This window comes from Peromyscus eremicus, chromosome 11, assembly GCF_949786415.1.
Source record: "Peromyscus eremicus chromosome 11, PerEre_H2_v1, whole genome shotgun sequence".
NCBI lineage: Eukaryota > Metazoa > Chordata > Mammalia > Rodentia > Cricetidae > Peromyscus > Peromyscus eremicus.
The window spans coordinates 29,391,902-29,414,078 of NC_081427.1; the positions used below are offsets into that span (position 1 = coordinate 29,391,902).

The 22,177-nt window shown below is 40.5% G+C and overlaps 1 protein-coding gene across 2 annotated transcripts in view; it reads left to right on the top strand.

The window, feature by feature from the left end:
• The window catches only part of Wdr70 (WD repeat domain 70), a 230,936-nt gene that overhangs the window by 69,859 nt on the left and 138,900 nt on the right, over positions 1 to 22,177 (top strand). For both annotated transcript variants that reach the window (XM_059276768.1, XM_059276769.1), the window contains one exon: positions 14,354 to 14,430. In XM_059276768.1, coding sequence (XP_059132751.1) covers positions 14,354 to 14,430 — 77 coding nt within the window. The remainder of the gene's footprint in view (positions 1 to 14,353; positions 14,431 to 22,177) is intronic.

Below are 22,177 nucleotides of genomic sequence, written 5' to 3' on the forward strand. Positions count from 1 at the left end.
ATTGATTTATTTTAATTAGTTTTACAAGTTTTGTTGCTTGTATGTTTGTCTGTGTGTCATATGTGTGCCTGGTGCCCACAGAGACCAAAACAGGGCATCGGATCTCCTGGATCTGGAGTTGTAGACTTCAGTTTATGAGCTGTCATTTGGATGCTGGGGCTAGAACCCAGCAAGTGCTTGTAACTGTTGAGCCATCTCTCCAGTGTTCTCCCCAACCCCCATGGCTGCTAAAGGAATAAGGGATTCCTTTTAGAAATAAAGATCAGGGTACTAGTTGTGTTCATTGTCACTGGGTTGTCATTTCTTTTATATCTAGAAGACAGACCAAGGAGGGAGACAAACAAAACAAAATATATTAAAAATTGCAAGTTGATATGGATGGACCTGATTCTAATCAAATCTCACAGCCTTTCTTAGCTTAATATTTATAATTCATTTTTCCAGCAGCAAGGAGTTTGGCTCCCAACATCCTAAGTTTATACTCATCTGTTTAATGCCGTTATCCATAGAACATAGTTTTGGAACTGCTGCATCTGTAGCTTTTGTTGTAGGGAGAGTTCTCAGTCTCCCAGGAGTCTTCATTTCTCTTGATTGTAGATGGGAACTCTTGAGTGTAAAAGGATGATTATTCTGAGTAAGTTATATGGCACAAGACTGTAGGAAAGAAAGATTATGTTTGTTGGATTTAGCCTACACAGAAGAACACTTAAAATTGATTTCTGAAGCCTAGTGTGGTGGTGCATTCCTATAATTCCAGCTATTTGAAAGGCTGAGATGGCAGGATTGTGAGTTTGGCTAGCCTAGGCCACATAGCAAGTCTGCTTTTCAAAAACAGACAGACAGACAGAAAGACAGAAAGACATATATTGAGGTTCCTGGCAGAAAGATTTTATGTGTGGAGTGGATTTGATGTGGAGGAATGTTTACTGCTGAATTTTGGTCCATGGCTGAAGATGTTTCCATGCAAAGTGAAGATGGTGCTGCTTTCTTTTTGTCGCTTACATGAAATCTCGAGAGAAAGATAAATTAAGGAAAGCCTCCTCAAAAGACTAGACTGGGTAATTTAATTTTTAGTCTACCTTGGTGGAAAACAGTTCTAACAAATCACTTCAAAAAGTGTGGTGGGGAGAAAAAGAGGAAAGGTGTGGCTGTGGACCCCTGGAAGACCAGAAGAATAGAGTCCTCATCCATGCAGTGAACTCTTTGATGATAGTTCAGTGACATCAGGTAATGTGTACAAGTTTCAAGATACTGATCCTCAGCTGTTTCAACAGGAAGTATCGATAAAATTGTTTTGTAAACAGCTGTTAGTGTGGCTTTTGTCTGATGTACTATGAGCAAGATTTTTCTTTACTGTCCTTGCAGATGGAGGGATACTCAGCAAGGACCAGACATGTATTCTAGTAGCTAAGAGTGGTACTCCTCTCCCCCAATGAGTAAACAGTGAAGAAGTGAGGACCTGACCCCTATAACCACAGGATTTCTAGTCTGCCAACACTTAAATGTTCTTGGAAGCAGATTCTCCTTCATAGCTCCAAGGAAGGAATGTAATCCTCTTGGAATCCTTATTTCAATCTGTGAAACACTGAAGAGAGTCCAGCCACATTGCGAAATACAAAGTAATAAATGAGGGGTCTTATAACCCCCTAAATTTGTGGCATATGCTACAAAGCAATTGAAAACTAATACAATTCTGGAAAAAAAAAAACAAAAACAAAACCAAACAAAACTCAAACATAGTAAGTGGTGAGAAAGATCTTTGAACAAGTGGTAAGGATTGTGATTAAATCTAAAAGAAAAGATTAGCACTGAAGGTGAGTAGAGAATATTTTTATATCAAGAATGGGAAGGATAGAAATAGGTTCATCTGAAAATCCACTTACACATAGTAGCCTCAGATTGGAAATGGCAAGTGCTACCATCTACTGGCAGAGCAATTTTCCCCATTTGTATTGGAATATATTAGGGTGGGCTTTCAGTAGGATCCTAAGGACTTAGACTTGCAGGGCTTGGGAGATGGCTCAGTGGGTAAAGTGTTTTCGAGGCAAGCATGAGGATCTGAGTTCAGATCCCAAGATCCCATAATAGAGCCAGACACAGCAACACTTGCTTCTGATCTCGTGTTGGGGAGGCAGATTCCTGGAGCTCACTGGCTAGCCATTCTAGCTGAATTGGTGAGTTTCAGCTTCAGTGAGACCCTGAAATAAGGTGGAAAGCAATTGAGGATGACACCTGATACTGACTTCTGGCCTCCATATACATCCTCCTCCCTATTATTAATGTTTATTTTCCTCATATGGTATTCTTGAGTTTTATTTATGATTCTGGGTTTTAGATAGAATATTCTGATTGAGGGGTAGTGGGAAATTGTTCCAGAATAAAATTCTTTATTGTAGGCACAAACAATGAAAATGCTCAGTGACTGATGTTTAGGACATAGAAAATAGAAAAGTTAAACAAATTGAAAGACAGCTGGTTATGTGAATAATACGTGGACTATCTAGAACTTATCATATCTGGTGAGAGATATTTGTCAAACCAATAAGTATTAAGAGTTTATGGTTTCAGATGAGGAGCCATTTGTAGTAACCACAAATTAAGCCATAGTTGGTGCTGTTGCAATGTCTTAGGTCACTGGAAGGGTGTAAACCAAAGAAGAGTGAATTTCTCTGATGTACTCAGATGGGTGTTTTTGTCTCTCAGATGTTTGAAGGTTGTGAACTTTTGAGTATTTGATTCATGGAAGGAATTGACAGAGTGTAGATTGATTACAAGGGTTGGGTTGGTAAGGGAAGACCTGTGTGCCAAATCTAGCCTCCATCCTGTTTTTGTTTTATTGGAAGACAGTCTTGTCTATTAGTTTATTATTTGTAGTTCCTTTTGTGTTCTAATGGTAAAGTTGAGAAGTTGTATCAGAAGGTGGGCTACAAAGCCTAGAATACTTATTGTCCGACTCTTTAGAGAAAAAGTATTCCAACTCCCAAATTAAAGCTATGAACACACCCAACAAAATGTTCTTACACAGATTTCGTTGGTGGTGATTACTAAGACTGTGCTTAAGAACCTCAGGGTAAGTTGACAGCATCTTCCTGCTGCATTTCACGTCTTCACAGGAGCAAGCTGTTAGCTCACCGTGCAATGACAGGGGCACTTTTATTTTGTGGATCCTCAGGCTCCCGTTATTCTCTGACAACAAATAGTACTTCTGCAGAGTGTTCTTTTATGGTTGCTATCTTTGTAGTAGTCACAAGAGTGGCTAGATTAGTGTAGATCAGTTTCGTGTATGTGTGTGTGTGTGTGTGTGTGTGTGTGTGTGTGTGTGTGTGTGTGTTTGTGTGTGTAGGTGATACAACATTGGTCATGGGTATATAGTGTTCTCCATGCTAAGTTGGCATATCATGAAAAACAAGAATTTGCTTAATTCTTGTGTGCAATTTGGTGTTAAAGCCATTGAGTAAAGGAATATTCTTGTCTTCTCCAAGACCTATTGCTTAGATAAAGAGGGAAAGACAAAAACTAATTTATTTGATGAAAAGGTGTTTTAGTCACTAATGTTTCTTAGGTGTCACTTTAAAATTCTCCCACTAATGTTTGCTGTGATACTGAATTTGTTTAGATCCAGTTAAGAATCCTTAGTTGAACTTCATTTTGTTATGACTAATTTTGGTCTCTGTTTGAACACAGGAACACTTAACATTCCCCTTGACTTTGTCATGCATCTGTCTTTACAAACAAGAAATAACATTTAGTCTTTGGAGCTTTTTCAATGTAATGTATTTATTTGTGTTCTTATTCTGACTACTCAACAGCTAAGGTGTTCGTCCTTTGTGTTAACATCTTCTGGATGCCATTTCCTCTTGGCTTATTTTTTAATATTCTAAGATGCTATTTCAGTTCTAATCAACAATTATCAGTAAATTATCAGTTTTGTTTTTTTTGAGGGGGGTCTGCTTTGAATACCTGGATGGATTAGGTAAGATGTTGGGTTGCTGTTTGAATAAGATAAGGCAGTTTAAAGGTCTGAGATGGTTAAGTAGGAGCTGTCTGTAGAATCCCTGAGTCTGGGAGTAAGGGGAGGGGGAAATAGTGAACTGGAGCTCACTGGGCAGAAAACCAGCTGTGCCTCAGATTGTGAATATCAGGCAGATCTCTGCTTGGATCAGGCTAGTCCAACCTTTTGATAATTGTGATACAAAGTTGTCTACAGAGTTCATACTCAGATCTGCAAATTAAGCCACAAAAATAAATCACAAAAACATATCTCATAGTGTTTTAAGTAAGTATATGGTTTTATGTTGAGCCACATTCATAGCTGTCATGGGGTCCACATGGGCTGTGGGCCATAGACTGGACATACCTGAATCCAGTGGACTTGTTTGAACAGCAGAAGAATGGGAATGTGAAGTAATGTGCCAGACTGGGAAAGCCAAGGCAGTACAGTATCTTAAGGTCTCAAAGGCTGGGTGTGTCTTGAGTTGTTAGGGTTTTCCTTTTATTGTAATTCAAAAGCTGTTCCTGGCCCAGTTACGATATTTAATGGGATCAAATTGGACCAGATAACTGCTAACTGCACATCATTGAAAAATTATTTTCTCTCCTTAAATAATTGGCAGATTATTTCCATCTTAGAAAGGTTAATTAGATCCTTAATGAGCCTATATATTCGAATGAACTTATCATTTACTTATTATTTTTCAGTCTCTTAGTTGTACTTATGTGTTCCTGCCTTCTGTCCTTATCTTACCCAGTGGCCTGTCTCAGTTCTTACAGTACTGTAACTCTGATTAGTATGTGGCATACCTGATTTGCCTCCAAAAAGCATTTTTCCTTGACTAGCAATGTGTACTGATTTGGTTTTCTTCCTGCTTCACTGAGTATTCCTTTTTATCCTGCTACAATTCAACTTCTGGAGTGTCCCAGACTTGTTGCTGAGCCCTGTCTAGTATTTCTCCTTGCTTTCTGACTGCACTCATCTGGTTAGACAGCTTTAAATACCCAGTGTTGACTCTGACATTTAGAGATACACAGCTTTTACCTTGTCTTCTCCTACTACCTGGCTGACAGACTCAGTGGATGTACAACTGGCACCCAGCATTACAGCAAAAAAGGAAATTGTGGCTTTTCTTTGTAGGTTCATGTTTCTGCAGGTGTTTTACTATCTCAGCGTGGCATCACTGTTCACTAGCTGATAAAGCAAAAGGCCTGAGTTCTTCTTGACCTTGACTTCTCTCCCTCTCACCCTACAAGCGGATTGTTGATTGTTCTGACAACACAGTTATGTGAACAAAGCTGTTCTGAACATTTGTGTGTAGACTTTGGATGGGCCTATTTTTATGTTGTAGCCTCTAGCAGTGAGGGATGTTGATTTTCTGATTTTAGCCACTATAATAGATATTTAATGCATTCCATTTGTATTTCCAATAGAAACTTTGAATGACCAATAGTATTGATAAGCATCTCTTTGTCATTCTTTGTGTGTGTGTGTGTGTGTGTGTGTGTGTGTGTGTGTGTGTGTGTGTGTATGAGTAGGCGCATACGCACTCCCATGCAACCCTGTGTGGAGTCCAGAAGTTTGACATGGGGAATATCCTCTTCAGTTGCTTTCCCACCTTAATTTTTGAGACAAGTTTTCTCAGAGTTCAGGATTAAGGTTAGACTAGAGTTTTCTCCACAGCCTTTTCTGGCACTGTGAATCCTAGCTAGCAGGGAAGGAGTTTCCAGCTCAATTCTTCCTTCATTTCTGTATCCTGTACCAGTGTGTGGTGTTAGTTCTGTTAGACAATGAAGAGCAATGGCCATACCTGTGTTCATTCATCTGGGGACCTCTGAGACCGCTCCACATGCCCGTGTTTTCCAGGTTCTGAGGACCAAGCCCACGTCCTGTGCTTGCAAGGCAAGCGCTTCCCTGACTGAGCCATCACCCATGTGCCTTTTTCTTCTTTAAATTTCTTTGACATTATTTGAATATTTTTCAAATTCTATTCTTGCTGGCCTTAAATTTCCTTTTCAGATTTTATATATATATATAAAATATATATATATTATTTTATGTGTATGAGTGTTTTGCCTGCATGTATGTATGTGTATCACATATGTGCCTAGTGCTCTTGGAGGTTTGAAGAGGGCATCATATTCCCTGAAACTGGAGTTATGGATACTTGTGAACTTCCCTATAGGTGCTCAGAACCAAATCCAGGTCCTTTGTAAGAGTGATGGGTGCTCTTAACCACTGAACTATCTCTCTAGCTCCTACCTACTGGCTTTTGTTATGTGTCTTTGTATAGTTTTTTCCTTTGGCAAATGGTGGCTATAGGTTATATTCTGTTCATTTACACACTCACAGTATAATCCCTTTGTATTTATGGGGCATTGGACCTACATCTGCTTTCCCATTGGATAACCAAATTTCACAGATGCTCATGTCTTTCATATAAAATGACATATATGCAGGTTGAAAATAGAGCTCAATATAGAGTGCCTGACTAGCATGCAGAGGGGTGAGGGGGTGAGGGTGGGTACTGTGTTGTATTCAGTTATCAACACTGCTAATGCCTTCAAAGAAAACTGGTAACTGGTGAGAATGTTTCAGATAATTGGGCCACTGATAGCAAGGCTATTTCCAACTAGAATGTCATCTGTGCCCTAGAACCAAGAACTGTCAGCTGCCTAAGAAATCATGGCTTTAGCATAGCCAATAGGGCAAGACAGATTTCCCAGAGAAGACTTTGTCATAGTTGATTATATACTGTGTATAGATGAAGGCAATCTGAGAAATTTAGATATAAAATGTAATCAAAATTAAATTAAATTAATTAATAAAATTAAATTAAAAACTGCAAAGCTAAAATTGAGCTACTTGGGAGCTAGAATCCACAGAAACAATTCATCATTGATAATCCAGTGATTCCAGTTTCAAGCTCGTGTACCAGCAATGCCTCAGGTGCTTCAAGGCCTTCCTGGAGGTCCTGCCTGCTAACATTGGTCAACTCACCCAGCAGTGCTGTGCTCAGGGTGGTGGTGGTCCTTAGCCAGTGCCTCACCTGTCTTTTCTCCTGACTAATTGTGTATCTTAAAAATAACTGTAGATGCAAATTAGGTGTATTTTCAGAAGACTAAAAATGTTTGAGTAAGGAAAAGAAAGAAAAGAAGTTCTGGTTTACATTACCAGAGCTTTGCCACACAGGTAGTTCATCTCTCCCTACTTTATCCCCAGCTTCCTACCTAGACACACAGCCTCGTCCCTGCCAGGAGAGCCATGCCTTTCCATGCTGATTTACTCTTGTTAGCTGTGGTGGCCCCGAGCCTAAGATTGGCTCGACAGAAGGTAAACAGCACCCCAGAGACTGACCACCTTATTTTCTAAGTCCTGTATTTCATACTCATTCTGCTTTCTTTTCTTATCTGTTATTCAGACAGCCACTTGTTATGATCTCTTTAGTGAGTCTGGCGACAATCAGAGAAAGAATAGGGTGGCTTGTGTGTATTCTACCGGACCCGAAATGGAGCGAAGAATCTTTGACTGCACCGTAGTTCTTTCATCAACTGAGGACCTAGGGTTTCAGTACCCTTTCTCAATTTATTTTGCAATAACAAGAATATTGCTGGGGAATTGAGAGAATGGGAGGGACTTGATCAAAACTCATTGCATGTATGACATTCTAAAGCAATAGAAAACCCAATGATTAATGAAATAAATAATATATTTGATGAAGTTTTTTTTCCTCATTCATTTAATCAGTTATTTATGCTTTCAGTTGTTTCCTTGGCATGTATTTTCTGAATTCCTACTAGCCACCAGGGATGAAACGGAAGTGCAGTGATATGCAGCTCTTGGGAAATGTTAGGAGGACTTAATAGGATGAGCTGGAAAAAATTTTAAGACTATACAGAGCCTCATTGAGTTGCCCAGTTTTTAAGCCTTAAAAGGGTGCCTAGGATATACCAAGGAGTTGACAAAAATAAATACTGAAAGGGCTAGTGTGCTCCGGTCGACGCTAATGTACAGGACCACCCAATGCTGTATGCTATAGATCCTAATCTTTCTCCTCCCCCAATTACTTCCAGATCACCCCATTGGGAAAAACTGGTTTCCCCTTCCCAGCAAGTATCAGTTACAAATAGCTTCTTGATTAGGGGTGGGACTTTGTGCCTGCTCCCCCTTCTCAGTGCTGGGATTTTGTCTGGCTTGAGCCTGTATAGGTCTTGTGCACGCTGCTACAATCTCTGTGAGTTTACCAGCCCTGTTGTATCTGGAAGACGGTGTTTCCTTGGAGTCCACCACCTCTGGCTCTCAGTCTTCCTGCCTCCTCTTCCACATAGATCCCTGAGCCTTGAGTGGAGGGGTTAACATCCCATATAAGGGCTGCTCCAAAGTCTCTCTCTACGCCCTGTGTAGTTGTGAGTGTCTGTGTTAATTACCATCCAGTGCAAGAAGACATTTCTCTGATGAGGGATAAGCAAGGCATTGATCTGAGTCCTAGCCTAGTGTCAGGTTTTGTATTAAGACTATCACCAAATAATACCGTGTCCTTATTTTGTCATGTAAATACACGATGTCTATGTGTACTATAGCAATGGTGTGAACTTTGATTACTTGTTCAAGGTGGTATATATCAGGGTTTCCCACTATAAAGTTTTTCTTCTTCGTAATTATTGAATAATTTGCAGAGAGAGTTTGTGCTCCTGCAGATATCAAGTTCAGTTTCAAGTTTTCCTATACTAGTTTTAAGATTTATTGATGATTCTTGTCTGAAAAAATTATTTCTGTAAAATCATTTTAAATTTATCAATTAACATCATGAAAGGAGGTAAGAAAAATCTCTCTCTCTCTCTCTCTCTCTCTCTCTCTCTCTCTCTCTCTCTCTCTCCTCCCCCTCCCACTCTCTCTCCCTGCTGTGTAGTGTTGAACTGATTAGAGGTGTTTACCACCATACTTGGGATTTTAAATAATTAGCTTATTGTATTAGTATGCACTCAAAGGTTCTTATTGTAGTCAATGATTTACAGTCCCTTACTATCATTATTTGTTTTGATGTTGTAATTTCCCAGAAGTTGAAGCCCCTCCAGCCTGTTTTTTTTTTTTTTTATTAAAAACTTCTTTATTGAGTCTTTGGTGGTTTCTTATCATGTACCCCAATTTTGTTCACCTCCGGGTCCCCCCATTCCTCTCCTCATCTCTGTTGCATCCCCCCCACGAAAGAAAGCAAAACAAAGTAAGCAAGCAAACAAAAGCAAGAAGAAGGAGAAGGGAGGGGAAAGAAAAGGGGAAGGGGAAGAGGGGGAAGGGGAAGAAGAAGAAGAAGACGACGACCACCCCCCCCCCCCCCAATAAACCATAACAGAACAAAAACCACACCAGAAACAGAAAAATCTCTGCTTCTCCTTCTCTCCTGACTCTCCATCAACTCTTCATCCGTCCTGATGGCATCATATAGTCTACCCCTTTGTCCCATCAGCTTGACTGTCAATGTTCATTGCAGTGAGTCATTGGTCTAGTTGAAGGCCTCTGGTTTTTGGTACACCGTCCTTACTGGATCCTCACCAGAGCTCTTCTGGGGTATCCTGTGTCTTGGAGATCATGCGGGTATTGTTCCACAGGAACAGTCCTTTCATGAGCGCCAGCAGGACCTAGATGGGGTGGATGCTAGGATGGGGCAACCTAAGGCCCAATTGTGGGCCTGGGTATAGGCCAGGCAGGTCATATTGAGCCACTAGGGCCACCCGCTTTGGGCGCGGTGGTGGAGTCAGCTCCCCTATATGCATGCTCTCAGGGTATGTTCATTCTCACCTGTGGTGAGGGATGGGGGCCCTCTCTCCTGAGTGCAAGGGCTACCTCTCTTGCTATAGTGGCCCATGAGAGGCTAGGCCAGCTTTCCCAGGGCAGTGATGGGTGGAACTGGCTCAGTATAGCCCTCTGATTTCATCTTGCATGATTCTTAAGGCCTCCTGAGGTGACACCGGCCACAGACACCAACTCAGACCCCTAGACCATGGACCCAGACATGGCCCTTGGCAGCAGCTTAGGCCTGGACAACATCCTGGCTCTGGGTGGAAGGAATGGCCACCCAGGTGGGGAATGGTTCCGGCAGCCATGTGGTTGCTGGATGTCACCAAGGCCTCAGGTTGTGGCCCCAACCCTGGGCCTTTGCATGACCATTAGTGGCAGTGCAGGACCTGGACTCCAGGTCAGAACCCCCAGCCACGGTAGGACCACGTACTCCAACATGGTCCTTAGCAGCAGCTGTGTCTGGATGTCACCACTGCCCCCAGTGGGGGCATGGCCCTTGATCTTGGGTATCTGCATAGCCTTTGATGGCAACAGGAGATCTGACATGAGCATAGACCCTGGCTGCAGTGGGACCACGGACCTGACATGGCCCTCATCCTCATCCAGCCTGTATTTTAATCCTTTGCCTGCCCCACCACTTTTGCAGTGCTGTCTTTTTGCAAAGTGAGATGTTTCAGGTTCTGCTTTTCCTTGGGCAGTGCTGTAGCCAGTCATTTCTCCAGGAAGCTCTAGGTCCTTTTATTGGAAACTCATTGTTAGAATACAGGATCTCTTTCATGGTTTCCAGATACTCAACACATGGAGTGGGAGAGTGGCATGTCCGTATATGCTTGAACACCTCTGTTTATTTGTTATCTACATATTCGTTTAAAATACCACAAAGTTCATTATGATCCTTTCCTTTCCCATTTTTGAAGCTGTTTTCTCCAACAGTGAGAAACCTGATTTACACCAACCTCAGCATAATTCCTTGCTGGATTAATTCTTCATTGTATTGAAAGCAGTTTAGAATTGTTAATGCATACCACTGCAAAGTGGAAACAAATGTATTAACTAGAATTCATTAATTACAATTTTGGTCTTAAACGGAATATTTTCTACTTTCTACAGACTATTGTAATTAATTACCACAAATGTGGTTTTAAACATGATTAATTCCTTCATTATTCTTGAGGCCAGACATTACAAATAAAGGTATAAGTAGGATTGTACTGTCTACAGAGGCTCTAAGGCAGTGCTTCTCCACCTTCCCAGTGCTGTGACCATTTAATAAGTTCCTCATGGTGTGCTGACCCCAACCATACAATTATTTTAGTTGCTACTTCATAACTGTAATTTTTCTGCAATTATGAATCATAATATAAATATGTGATATGCAGGATATCTGATATGGGACCCCTGAGAAATAGTCATTTGACTCATAAAGGTGTCTCCACCCACATGTTGAGAACCGCTGCTCTAAGGGATGACTCTTTCCATGCTTTATTTTGCTTTGGTGATTCTAGATGTCTTTATCTTGTGGCTAGATTACCTCTAGTATCAACTTTCACCTTCACATAGGTTTCTCTTTGTGTCCTCTACTCTTGTCTTTCAGGAGAATGTTCACCACTGGGTGTAGGACCCACATTGATAACTTATTCAGAGATTGTTAGATTCTTAAATTAAGCCCAAAATTACATATATTGAATTCCAATTTTATTGTTTGAGAATTCCATACCTGAGTACTATATTTGCATAATTTTCATCTTGCTGCCTCCTCCTCCTCCTCCTCCTCCTCCTCCTCCTCCTCCTCCTCCTCCTCCTCCTCCTCCTCCTAATTCCTCCAGTGCCCCCTCCACTCTCTCTTAAATTCATGATTTCTTCCTCTTTATTATTGGTTCGAATACAGATATAGACAGATGTGTGCGCGTGCATGTGTGCACGCACCCCCCCCCCCCCCAGTCCGTTAGGGTTGTTTGTATGTAGATGCGTTTAGGGCTTAACTCTTGAGATTGGATAACCCATCAGCGAACTTGTTCCTAGAGAAATGGATTCTCTCTTCCCAGCCACTGATTGCCAGTAGCTCTTCTCTAGGAGTGGGCCCCTTGTGAAATGTCCTCTAGTTTATATTGGCATAGCAGCTGGTGTTATCATTATGCAGGTCATGATTAGGCAACCGTAGTTCTGAGATTCTTGGGTGCAGCTTCCCTGTCATATCTAGGAGATGCTGTGCAGAGGCCGTTGTCTTGGTGCCCTGGCTCTTACACTCTTCTGTTCCACCTTCTGTGGTGTTTCTCTTCTTAGCGTTAGGGATGGCACTGTAGGTGTATCTATGGAGAGTCTTCTTTATGCCTGAAAATGCTGTTGCTCCAAACAAGATTCCCAGGACCTGGGATAAGGACATATTTTGGGAGACCATCTTTCAGTCCATTGCTGGGTATGTGCCCCTCTACCTTCCTTTTAGCCTTTCATATGTCTTCCTTATTGGAAACACAGCAAGGTCCGTTCCTTTCCATTCATGTTAAATTTTAGATTGTCCCATCTGTTTGTGAATACTCATGTATGAAAACTTGGCTTTTCCCCCAAAAGCCAAATAAATGAATAAAGACCCTCACATTATGATTGCTGTTATTAGGGAGATAAGTGCTGTGGAAAAGAACAATGGGTTAAGCTGTGTTTACTTCAAGGGCTGGGGGTACTTACTAGATCAAGTGGCCTGTAAACTGAGGCTGGAAGAATGGAAAAGCCATCAAAGAAAGTGAAACTAAAAGCGGCTTCCAGGAGGTGGGAAAGAACGCCGTGTGTAGAAGGAGCTCTGTGGAGTAGAGAACCAAAGGGCAGGCAGCAGCTGGTGCATATTGGGCAGGAAAGGATGCAATGAAGTTGCAAAGAAACTAATAAGCAGACAATACAATTTGTTTAGACTTGTTTAAAGATGTTGGGAGCTAGAAAAGGGCTAGATACAGAGGAGTGGCGTTAGAACTCTATCTTTTTCTTTAATTTATTCTTTGACAATTTCTTTAAAAAATTAAAACAAAATTTTTATGTGCAATTTTTGCCATGGATGTCACGTCCCCGGAACTGAAGTTACCAACAGTTGTGAGCTGCCATGTGGGCTCTGGGAATTGAACCCGGGTCCTCTGCATTAGCTTCCATAGACCTGTGTTTTTAAAGGGTTTACCATGGTGTGTGTTTTTAAAAGGTTTACCATGGTGTGGGGAACACATGAGATAGAGTTAAAGAGACCGTTAACATAAAAAAGAACTGATGAAGAAACATGGGATAATGTTGGCTAATAGAAGAGTCATAGTGGTGTGTGAGAAAAATGTAGAGACTTGAAATGTATTTTGGATAGACTCAGCAAGAGACCGGTTGGTAGATGAAATTTGATTTGTGTCTGGAAGATTGGGGGATTGGTCTAGGGGAGTATTTAAGGATGATTCCTAAGTTTGTAGCTTGAGTAACTGAGAAATGAATTGAAAATTAATAAGAGACTGTAAATCAAGATTTTCCTATTGGACATTCATGTTTGAAGTACAGGTAGATATGGCAAATAGAGTTAGAAACATTGTTGCAAATTCAGATACAGGAAAGGAGATCCCCATCTTTTCGTCTAGTCTGCTTAGGTATTGCCTCAATTCATGTCTCCTTACTGTTGTCCAAGAGTCTTCACCTTGGCATTCCCTGTCTGTTCTATAGAATTGTTAAGATAACACCAAATACTGTTGGGGGAAATGTGGACAGTTTGGACAGGAAATGATCTCCAGGTATAATTTCCAATTCATTCTTTCCAGAGAGGTAATGTTTTTTTCCTTGTAAATTGGTTTAATCTGTATATTCTGATTTTCTAATTTAAAGGAATAGTTTATTTTAGACTTTGTTAGAGACACTGTTGTTCTACAGAAAAACCATTAGCCCCTTTTCTGCCTCGCTTGATTCTGACTTACTGTGTATGAGAGTCTACCTAACTGTGCTGCCTGAGATTGTGTGGTGTGGGATGTGTTTGTGTGTGCATGTGTATTTGATGTATACTCGGGTTGATTTGGTTGTATACTGATTTTTAGACCATTATGTTACTTTGAGTCTATTATTTTTGTGTTCTCTGTTAGGTAGAGAAAATTTCCCTGCTAATCTTAAGTATTTTCCTCTTCTGTTTATTCTTTAGCTGGGTTGTAGAATCAGTGCTAACATAGTTTTAGGAAGTAAGGATTTCCTTCCTTGATCCCTTGCTTTGCTTGGTTGTCAGTGCTTCCTGTTTCCTTAATTATTTTCTATTAAAGTAAAGGTCACGGCTTTAAAGAGGGACATATCTGCTGCGAGGTTTACCTTTAATTTTTTTCTGAAAGAGAACATATCAGCTACTCTGCTTCCCCCTTATTAGGTACCTGTTAAGGTAAGCACTGCTAGTTCCCAGAGTGGTCAGAGATGGGTATAAAAGTGAAATAAAGCATGGTATGAGGGGAGATTGGGATAAAGTGGTGCTAATTTAAAATAATATGCTTTTGAGGGTGCTCAAAGGCTGTACTTTTAAATGTGTGACGTCAGTTTGTGCTTTACCCTTCAAACACGCCCTCTTTCTTCTTTAAGGGTCATACAGCAATGCTTCATACTGGCTCATGGCATCCCAAAATAAAAGGAGAATTCATGACTTGCTCAAATGATGCGTGAGTATTGTTGATACTGTTTTGAATGCTTTCCTATCTTTCAGTGTCTCTTAACAGTTGTATTGTGGCAACCCTGGTAAAGTAAGAAATAGAGTAGTAGGAATCCTGGTGTTTATGTATGTGTTCCTATTCTTGACTTTGCTTGGACTGCAGTTGTAGTGTAAAGTTTACTTAAACAAATATGGATGCTATGGAAATGAGAGATTTTGTAAATTCCAGTAGAGTTTATCATGGGACACACTGGATTAGATTGATGCTAGTAAGAGGATCTAAATAGCTTCGAAAGTATGACTAATGATTCCCTGCAGTGAAGACTGACTTCCATTTGAAATGAGCATGCGCCAGTTTTCTTTCCTCGAACTGCAGAAGCTGACTATTCTTCACCCAGAGTTCTGTGTGGGGTCACTAAACTTAAAGCACAGTATCCTTTACCACTTTGAAGAGAAGTCTGTGAATAATAAACTCATGTGGCTTGCAGCTCCATTGACCTTTTTCTTGGTCGTTGACTTAGAATAGTAGTTAGTTACGGACTGAACTGTGGAACGTTACAATCATAGAATGCTCACCAAGTATACTCCGCTGAGTCTCTGTCATTATGGCTTGTGTTCCATTGGAAGTGAGTGCTGTGAGACAAAAGCTGAACAGTGTAGTTTTATGTATGGTAAGTGTTGTTGAAGATAAAGTCAGACTAAAGGAAAGGAAGGTTAGAGAGAGCTAGTGAGATAGATGGCTTAGTGGGTGAAGGTGCCTGCCTCCATGCCTGACAACCTGAGCTTGAGCCTTGGATGACCACATAGTGGAGTAAGAGCGGAGATTCCTGCAAATGGTCCTTTGACTTCCACAGGTGTACATGGCGTAAACACACACACACACACACACACACACACCACACCACACACCCCACACCACACCACACCACACCACACCACACCACACCACACCACACCACACCACACCACACACACATAAAAAGGAGAATATTATAGAAGGATTTGCCATACATAAAGTGAGTTATCATTGCTGTTGTTCTTAAGGTACAGGGTTAGACCTAGGGCTAGGCAAACTACCACTGAACTACATATCCTGACCCCGAGAAAGTCTCCTTTCAGTTGAACCTTAAATCATGCAAAGGAGGCTGCTACAAGGGAAGGAGCTTTCCTGGCCAGAGTGATGTTACTTAGAGACCCTGAGATGAGAAAGACCATAGAGCATATTTGAAGGAATGCAAGATAACTTGCTTGAGATTTTTAGGTTGGTAGGAAAGATGAAAATGATAGGAAATGTATTTGAAAAGGAAGGCAAAAGACAGCCACATAAATATTTATCTATTACATCCCAACCTCAGTTTCCTGACCCTCTTCTCCGCCTAATCCCTCCCCTCCCCTGATCTCCCATACTCTTCTTCATTTCTTTCAGAAAAGGGCCGGCCTCCCATGGATATCAACCAGCCAGACACATAAGTATTTTAGGCCAAGTGTGAAGGGCCAGGATTTTAATAAACCTGGAATTTTAATTTGAAAAACCAAGGAATTGAACAGTGCCAAACCTAACATTAACATTTTCCAATGAGGTAACATTGGGATAATAATTAACGTTCATGGAGAATGTACATTGAGTTACTACTGAGCAGTGTACTTTATGTATGCTAAGCTTTTGATGAGGCGGGTAGACAGTAATGAGATTACATATTTCACATGAGGAAGCTGATTATGACTTTACCAACAGTATTTAATTCTAAATGCTGAGCCAGGATTTGAACACATGGTGAGTGATTACACACACAAAGTGATAGTGATTGATTTATAGATTCAGATACAAGGTACAAATCACTTTACACAAGGAGTAGATGTAAGACCTCATGTTATAAAGAACACAGGGATGCCTTTCTCCTTGGAAGAACAATATCACTTTGCCTTGAGGTTTTCCAGGTGATAATACTACAATATTACCTGAGTGTAAAGATTATAAAAGGTCATTTATGATTAGAATGGGTCATTGTACCCTCTGTACAATTCGAATTGTTCTTTGAGGCATGGAGACATTCTGGCTATGCAGGAGGAATCTTCTTGGTGATATCAGAGAGAGAGAGTGTGTGTGTGTGTGTGTGTGTGTGTGTGTGTGTGTGTGTTGCCATTCACTGGACCATGAACAACCCACCAGGAGCTATATCCTTGAAGAAAACAGAATCTTTCTCTCCTAGTAACTAAATAAAAGGTTTTCTAAAGTAACTTTTTTTAAAAGGTGACCCCTGAGCCTTAAATGGGACATCTATATCATACCTCCTTTATCCAAGGTTCAAGTATCAGCTATTTTTTTTTAAAGAAAATACCATTCTGTGGAAACTTATGTCTTATTTATTTATGATTTCAACTTTGTATTATCAGGTTAAAGGTATTTTTTTCTTCTTTTATTATTTTGTTTGGTTCTGAAATCACTATTATTTATTTTGTTTTTATTTTTTAAAATTGTGTGTGTTTGTGTGTGTGTGTGTGTGTGTGTGTGTGTGTGTGTGTGTGTGTATGTGTAGTGTAGGTATGTGCACATGTGTGCAGATGCCCATGGAGACCAGAGGCATCAGATCCCCCTGGACCAGTCACTTGATGTGGATGCTAGGAACTGAACTCATGTCCTCTGGAAGAACAGTAAAGGCTCCGAGCTCTGAGCCATCTCTCCAGCTTGCTTGCTGTCTTGGATATTTTAATAGGGGCAATTAGACTTTAAGCAAAAATTATGTGAGCAGGTTCCATCAATGGTATCCTGTTTTGTCTGCTCCCCATTCTTGCTTTATGATATTCTTTGTCTGTCTCATTTTTGACAACTGGAAAAAGGCATAGTTTCTATAAAAAGACCATGATGTAGACAGCCATTGACCTTAACCTCCTTTGTCATTACAGCGCTCTGCACTTAGTGCTTAATTCCCCCAGGAATGTTTGCTAACCTATGGCTTTACAGCACTGTTGGAGTAGGGGGTAGAATTCTGGCAGCTTTTGTCAGTCATGCATGGAAGGAACACAATTGTGAATTAGCTTTGCTGTAGTAGGAGTGAAGAATCATTGGCATTTGTGAGAAATGATTCCTCTGGAGGCTAAGGTGGCACTTATTGCTTTCTGCTGGGCTAACTTCTACAGGTTAAGTTGAGGATCTCTGAATGTGTATCATAGATATTAGTGTTGAGACATTTCAGTTCCAGAAGATTCAGTATGAAACAGAGTATGTATGAAATAAAAAAATAAAAGGAAGAAGGGAAGGTGGCAATCTTTTTCATTTATCAACTTTACTGGAGTGGAAATGTGCATAATAAAGCAGAATTTAATAAAATTTTCTCGGAAGTAAATGGTAATGAAAACCAGATGGCATTGAAGATAAAAATGGTTATCCAAGAAATTCATTGTTACTTGTGGGTTGATAGCGTGATGGGAGTCATTTTGTAATTTGTAGTAGCTTAGGGTATGGCACCAACAGAATTTGAGTCCTCAGCACAGAATCTGTCTAAAGTAGGAAGGACATGTATTATGGATTTTGTTCCTCAATACTCTTAGTATTTTGGAACAAGACTGTTTTTGGAGTTAATGTCATAAAAGAGATGATTATGAAGCTGTGAAGGTGAGCTTAATATAGTACAACTGGTGTTCTTATACGAAAGCATAGGAGAGATGCATATCTAGAGAGAAAAGCCACAGGATAACACAGTGAGAAAGCAGTTAGCTGTCTAGGAAGAGTCTTGGAAGAAACACACTTTCCAGCACCTCCATCGTAGACTTCTAGTCTCTGGAACTATTAGAAAATAAATTCATACTCCTTAAGCGACCTAGTGTATGACACTTTGAAGATTTATCTTATTTTTAAGTATGTGTGTGTGTGCCTGTGTGTGTGTGTGTGTGTGTGTGTGTGTGTGTGTGTGTGTATGTGTGTGTGCATGCCTGTCTGTCTGTCTGTGTCTGTCTGTGCACATGAGTGTGTGTGCTTGCAGAGGCCAGAAGAGAACATCAGATCCCAGGAAGTGGAGAGTTACAGCTTGTGAGCTGCCTGAGGGGGGTGCTAGGATCAGAACTCTGCTCCCCTAAAAGAGCAGCAAGCACTCTTACCTACCTAACCATCTCTCCAGCCCATTTTGTTATGGCAGCTGTGACGAACTAATGCAGGGCAGGAAAACGTTGGGCTATTATGTACCAAATAATAGAATGTGTAGGGTTTCCTGATTGACGCTCCTTACCATTCTACCTATTGCCGCTTTAGCTGTCTTCCTGCTTCTGTGATATATTGGGTAATCTCCCATCTTTGCTCAGTTAACTCTCAAGATACTGACACAAAGGGATCCAGGATTAGCTTCCTTCCCAGAATCTTCTTTGTTTTGAGATCCAAAAATTTTGTCTTAAGTTAAATGATCACATTATTTGGAAGGTAGATCTGGGAACATTGTTTTGTGATTATCTTGTAGATTTCAACTGAAAAAAGATACAGGGCTTTTTATTTGTTCAGTATTGGATTATAGAAAATGAATAGTAGCAAGAATTCTTGATTTCTTTGGCAGGTCTTTATTGAATTGTTGGCAGAATACCATAAAACTATAGAATGATTCTGCTTTCTTTTTGTTAATTAAAATTTAAACATAAGCCTACATGAAGTATTACTGAGATTTATTACTGACAAATAACTGACAATTGAGTGTTCTCTAAAGCTCCAGGATAAAACACAGTGAAGTAGGTTTTTTTTTTTTTTGGTTTTTTTCCAGACAGGGTTTTTCTGTGTAGCTTTGCTGTTTTCCTGGAACTCACTTTGTAGACCAGGCTGGCCTCGAACTCACAGAGATCCGCCTGCCTCTGCTTCCCGAGTGCTGGGATTAAAGGCGTGCGCCATCACCGCCTGGTGTGAAGTAGTTTTAAAGACCCAGGACCCAATTGCCTAGTGTCTGAAAGACTTTGATATTTACCTCTAAGTCTATGAATTTTCATGCCACTTCAGAATTATGATTATTAACTTTCTTTTTTTTAAAAAAAGCTCTATTTGTTTTTATTTTATGTGCACGTGTGTTTTGCCTGAGTGTTATGTTTGTGCGCCATATGCATGCACTGCCTGTGGAGGCCAGAAGAGGGTGTCAGATCCTCTGGAACTGGAGTTACAGAGAGCTCCTAACAACTGAGCCAACTCTCCAGCCCCCCTATAAATACTAACTTTGAGTTAAACCTTAAAAGTCTTTCCTTGACTTGCATCCATGTCATCTTGTAAAAAAGCATTCTCACAGCTAAAATGGTTAGATTTGACCGCCATTTCATATAACGTTTCTGCACATTTTTAAAATATAATTTTAAGTTGAAATTTCAAAAACAGTTCCTGTCCTTAGAGTTCAGAGTTCTTCATGATGATTTTTGTAATGACAATGAAATAACTGGTGTTTTCTGTGTGAATCTATATATTTTGATATTTTCTTTTAAAAACCTCACCAAGGGCTGGTGAGATTGTTCAGTGGTAAGAGTTCGTATCTGGAGCTTACATGGTAGGAGAGAGCTGACTCTTGTCCTCTGACTTCCATACATCCACCGTAGCATGCGTACCCACACACACTCACACACGAAGCAAATCAATCAATCAGTGAATGCAGAGTCACTCAGAAGTTGTTAAGGAAGTGTATGGAAGACAGTGTTGATTAAAGCACACGTCCTCCAGCTCTCCAATGCTCTCCCTCTGTTTGGTGAGAGCTGCAGCTAACTTAGCTATCATGGAGCAAGTCAGGCATGCATGAAATGTCTCACCTGTCACAGTTACCTTACTTTTCTGTAAAGTAAACCCAGGGCTTTTGGTGGTCTACCTCCTTGGGGCAGAGTAGTCCCCTCACTTTGAACAGTTCCTGTCACTCTGTCTCCCATTTCATGCAGCCTTAACAGAAGACTTAAATAATGTGAAAGGGAAAGCAAATGGTGGAGGTAAGAGTTTGTGAGTGAATCTTTCCCTCCTTTATAATGAAGAATTGGTGAAAGTTTCAGCTGCGGGAAATAACTCTTTGAGGCAGAAGCAGCGGGTTGTGTTTTGAAGAAAGCTTTTGACTGTTTGCATTTTAATGCCTTTTTTTTTCTTTTGGTGAGGTTTTGTCATCTCCCCAGTGTTTATTTCTTTCTAATCCTGTCTATTTTTCTGTAGTAACTCACTATGAAATGTTTGTCTATGAATTCCAGGGTTTTTAAGCTGGATAATAATGTCTGTCTCCGTCAGTCCTCAGGAAAGAGACGGACTATGAAGAGCAGTTGGGCAGTGGCACACATACAGTAGTAACTCAGTGAAGAAAAAAATACAGTGGCTGCAGAGAGGACCAAGGCTTTTGTGAAAGAGGGGGAGCCAGTGGTGTGGCAGAGTCGCAGTTTGTAAGCTGAGGGCTAGACTTCTGCTGTCACAGGGAGAAGTTCAGAGCTATAGCTTTCTTTTAAAACATCAGAGTTCAGTTTTTAACACAAACTGCAGTGATCTGTAGAAAGTTAGGCCACACATGCAATATTAAATGTTCACCAGCAATGGCGTCAGGTAGATAACAGTCAGCAGCGTCGAAAGGTTGCCAGTGCTACCTTCTTTTCGGGGAGAACATGGGGAAATTTCATATGGGAGTGTGTGTGTGTGTGTGTGTGTGTGTGTGTGTGTGTGTGTGTGTGTGTATTACTATAAATTGCTTTTATGGAAATTAACGAAAGAGGAAATGGATTTACTAAAGATTAAAAGGAAATTATAATTTAGATCCTTAAAGATATTACTATCTATAATGTGCAAAATACATGAGGAATCAGGATGATTATACTTATAAATAAAAGATATATTTAGGCTTTATTTATTTTATTATTTTAAACATCTATTTATCATATCTATCTGTCTATCTGTCTACTTACCTATCTATCGTCTGTCTAGCTGCCATCTACCTAATGTGTGTGCATGTGTCTGGACATGTGCCTGCCATAAGGCATGTGTGGAGGTCAGAGAGTCAGTTCTCTCCTTCCACCACATGGGCTTTGGGAAGGGCACTCAGCTTGCCGTGCTTGGTGTCAAGCTCCTTTACTGACTCAGACGTCTCACCAGCCCTAAGTTTAATTTTATGTACTGTGAAATGAGTAGACATTAAAATGTAGTTTATTTAGCTTCTGAAAAAAAAAAGGGAATGTTTTGAAGAGACAGAAAAGTTAGGGGGTAACTTTGAAGTAGAAGGTCATTGGAGGCATTACACTGTCATGTAACCTGTGAATCTTGATTTGATTTCATTTCCTTCCAGGAAAAGAAAAAATAACCAAAGAGCAGTAGTGAAGCGATGTTTGGGGACATTTTAATAATGGGTCAGAGGACTGAAAAAATGACCCCAGTTCTTTATCTTTCCCTACATTATGTTTTTTTGCAATTTGTCTGTGTAACGGCTTCCATTAGAAGGTGGTGGCTATTCCCTACACCATTTGTCTGAGCTAACCAACAATGTCACAGAAATGGTATGTTCTTGGCATAAGGCTCTTCAGAGTTAGTGTATGCTTTTGCTCCCTTAGGCTGTGCATTGCTGTCTGATCAAGTCCTATTTACCCTTCTGCAGGGTGAATGATCTGTGTAGAAGAGTTCAGTCTTAACTTAGGTTGTTCTAGACCAGCTGATAGTCAGCAAAACTTCAAGCTTGAGCTTGGGCTATATTGCCAGGACTGACTATGGAATACACATGTTAACCCAGTTAGGAGGGGACAACTCAGTGGACTGGTAGTCTCCTGAGAACTATGTACTTGTTCTTCTAAAC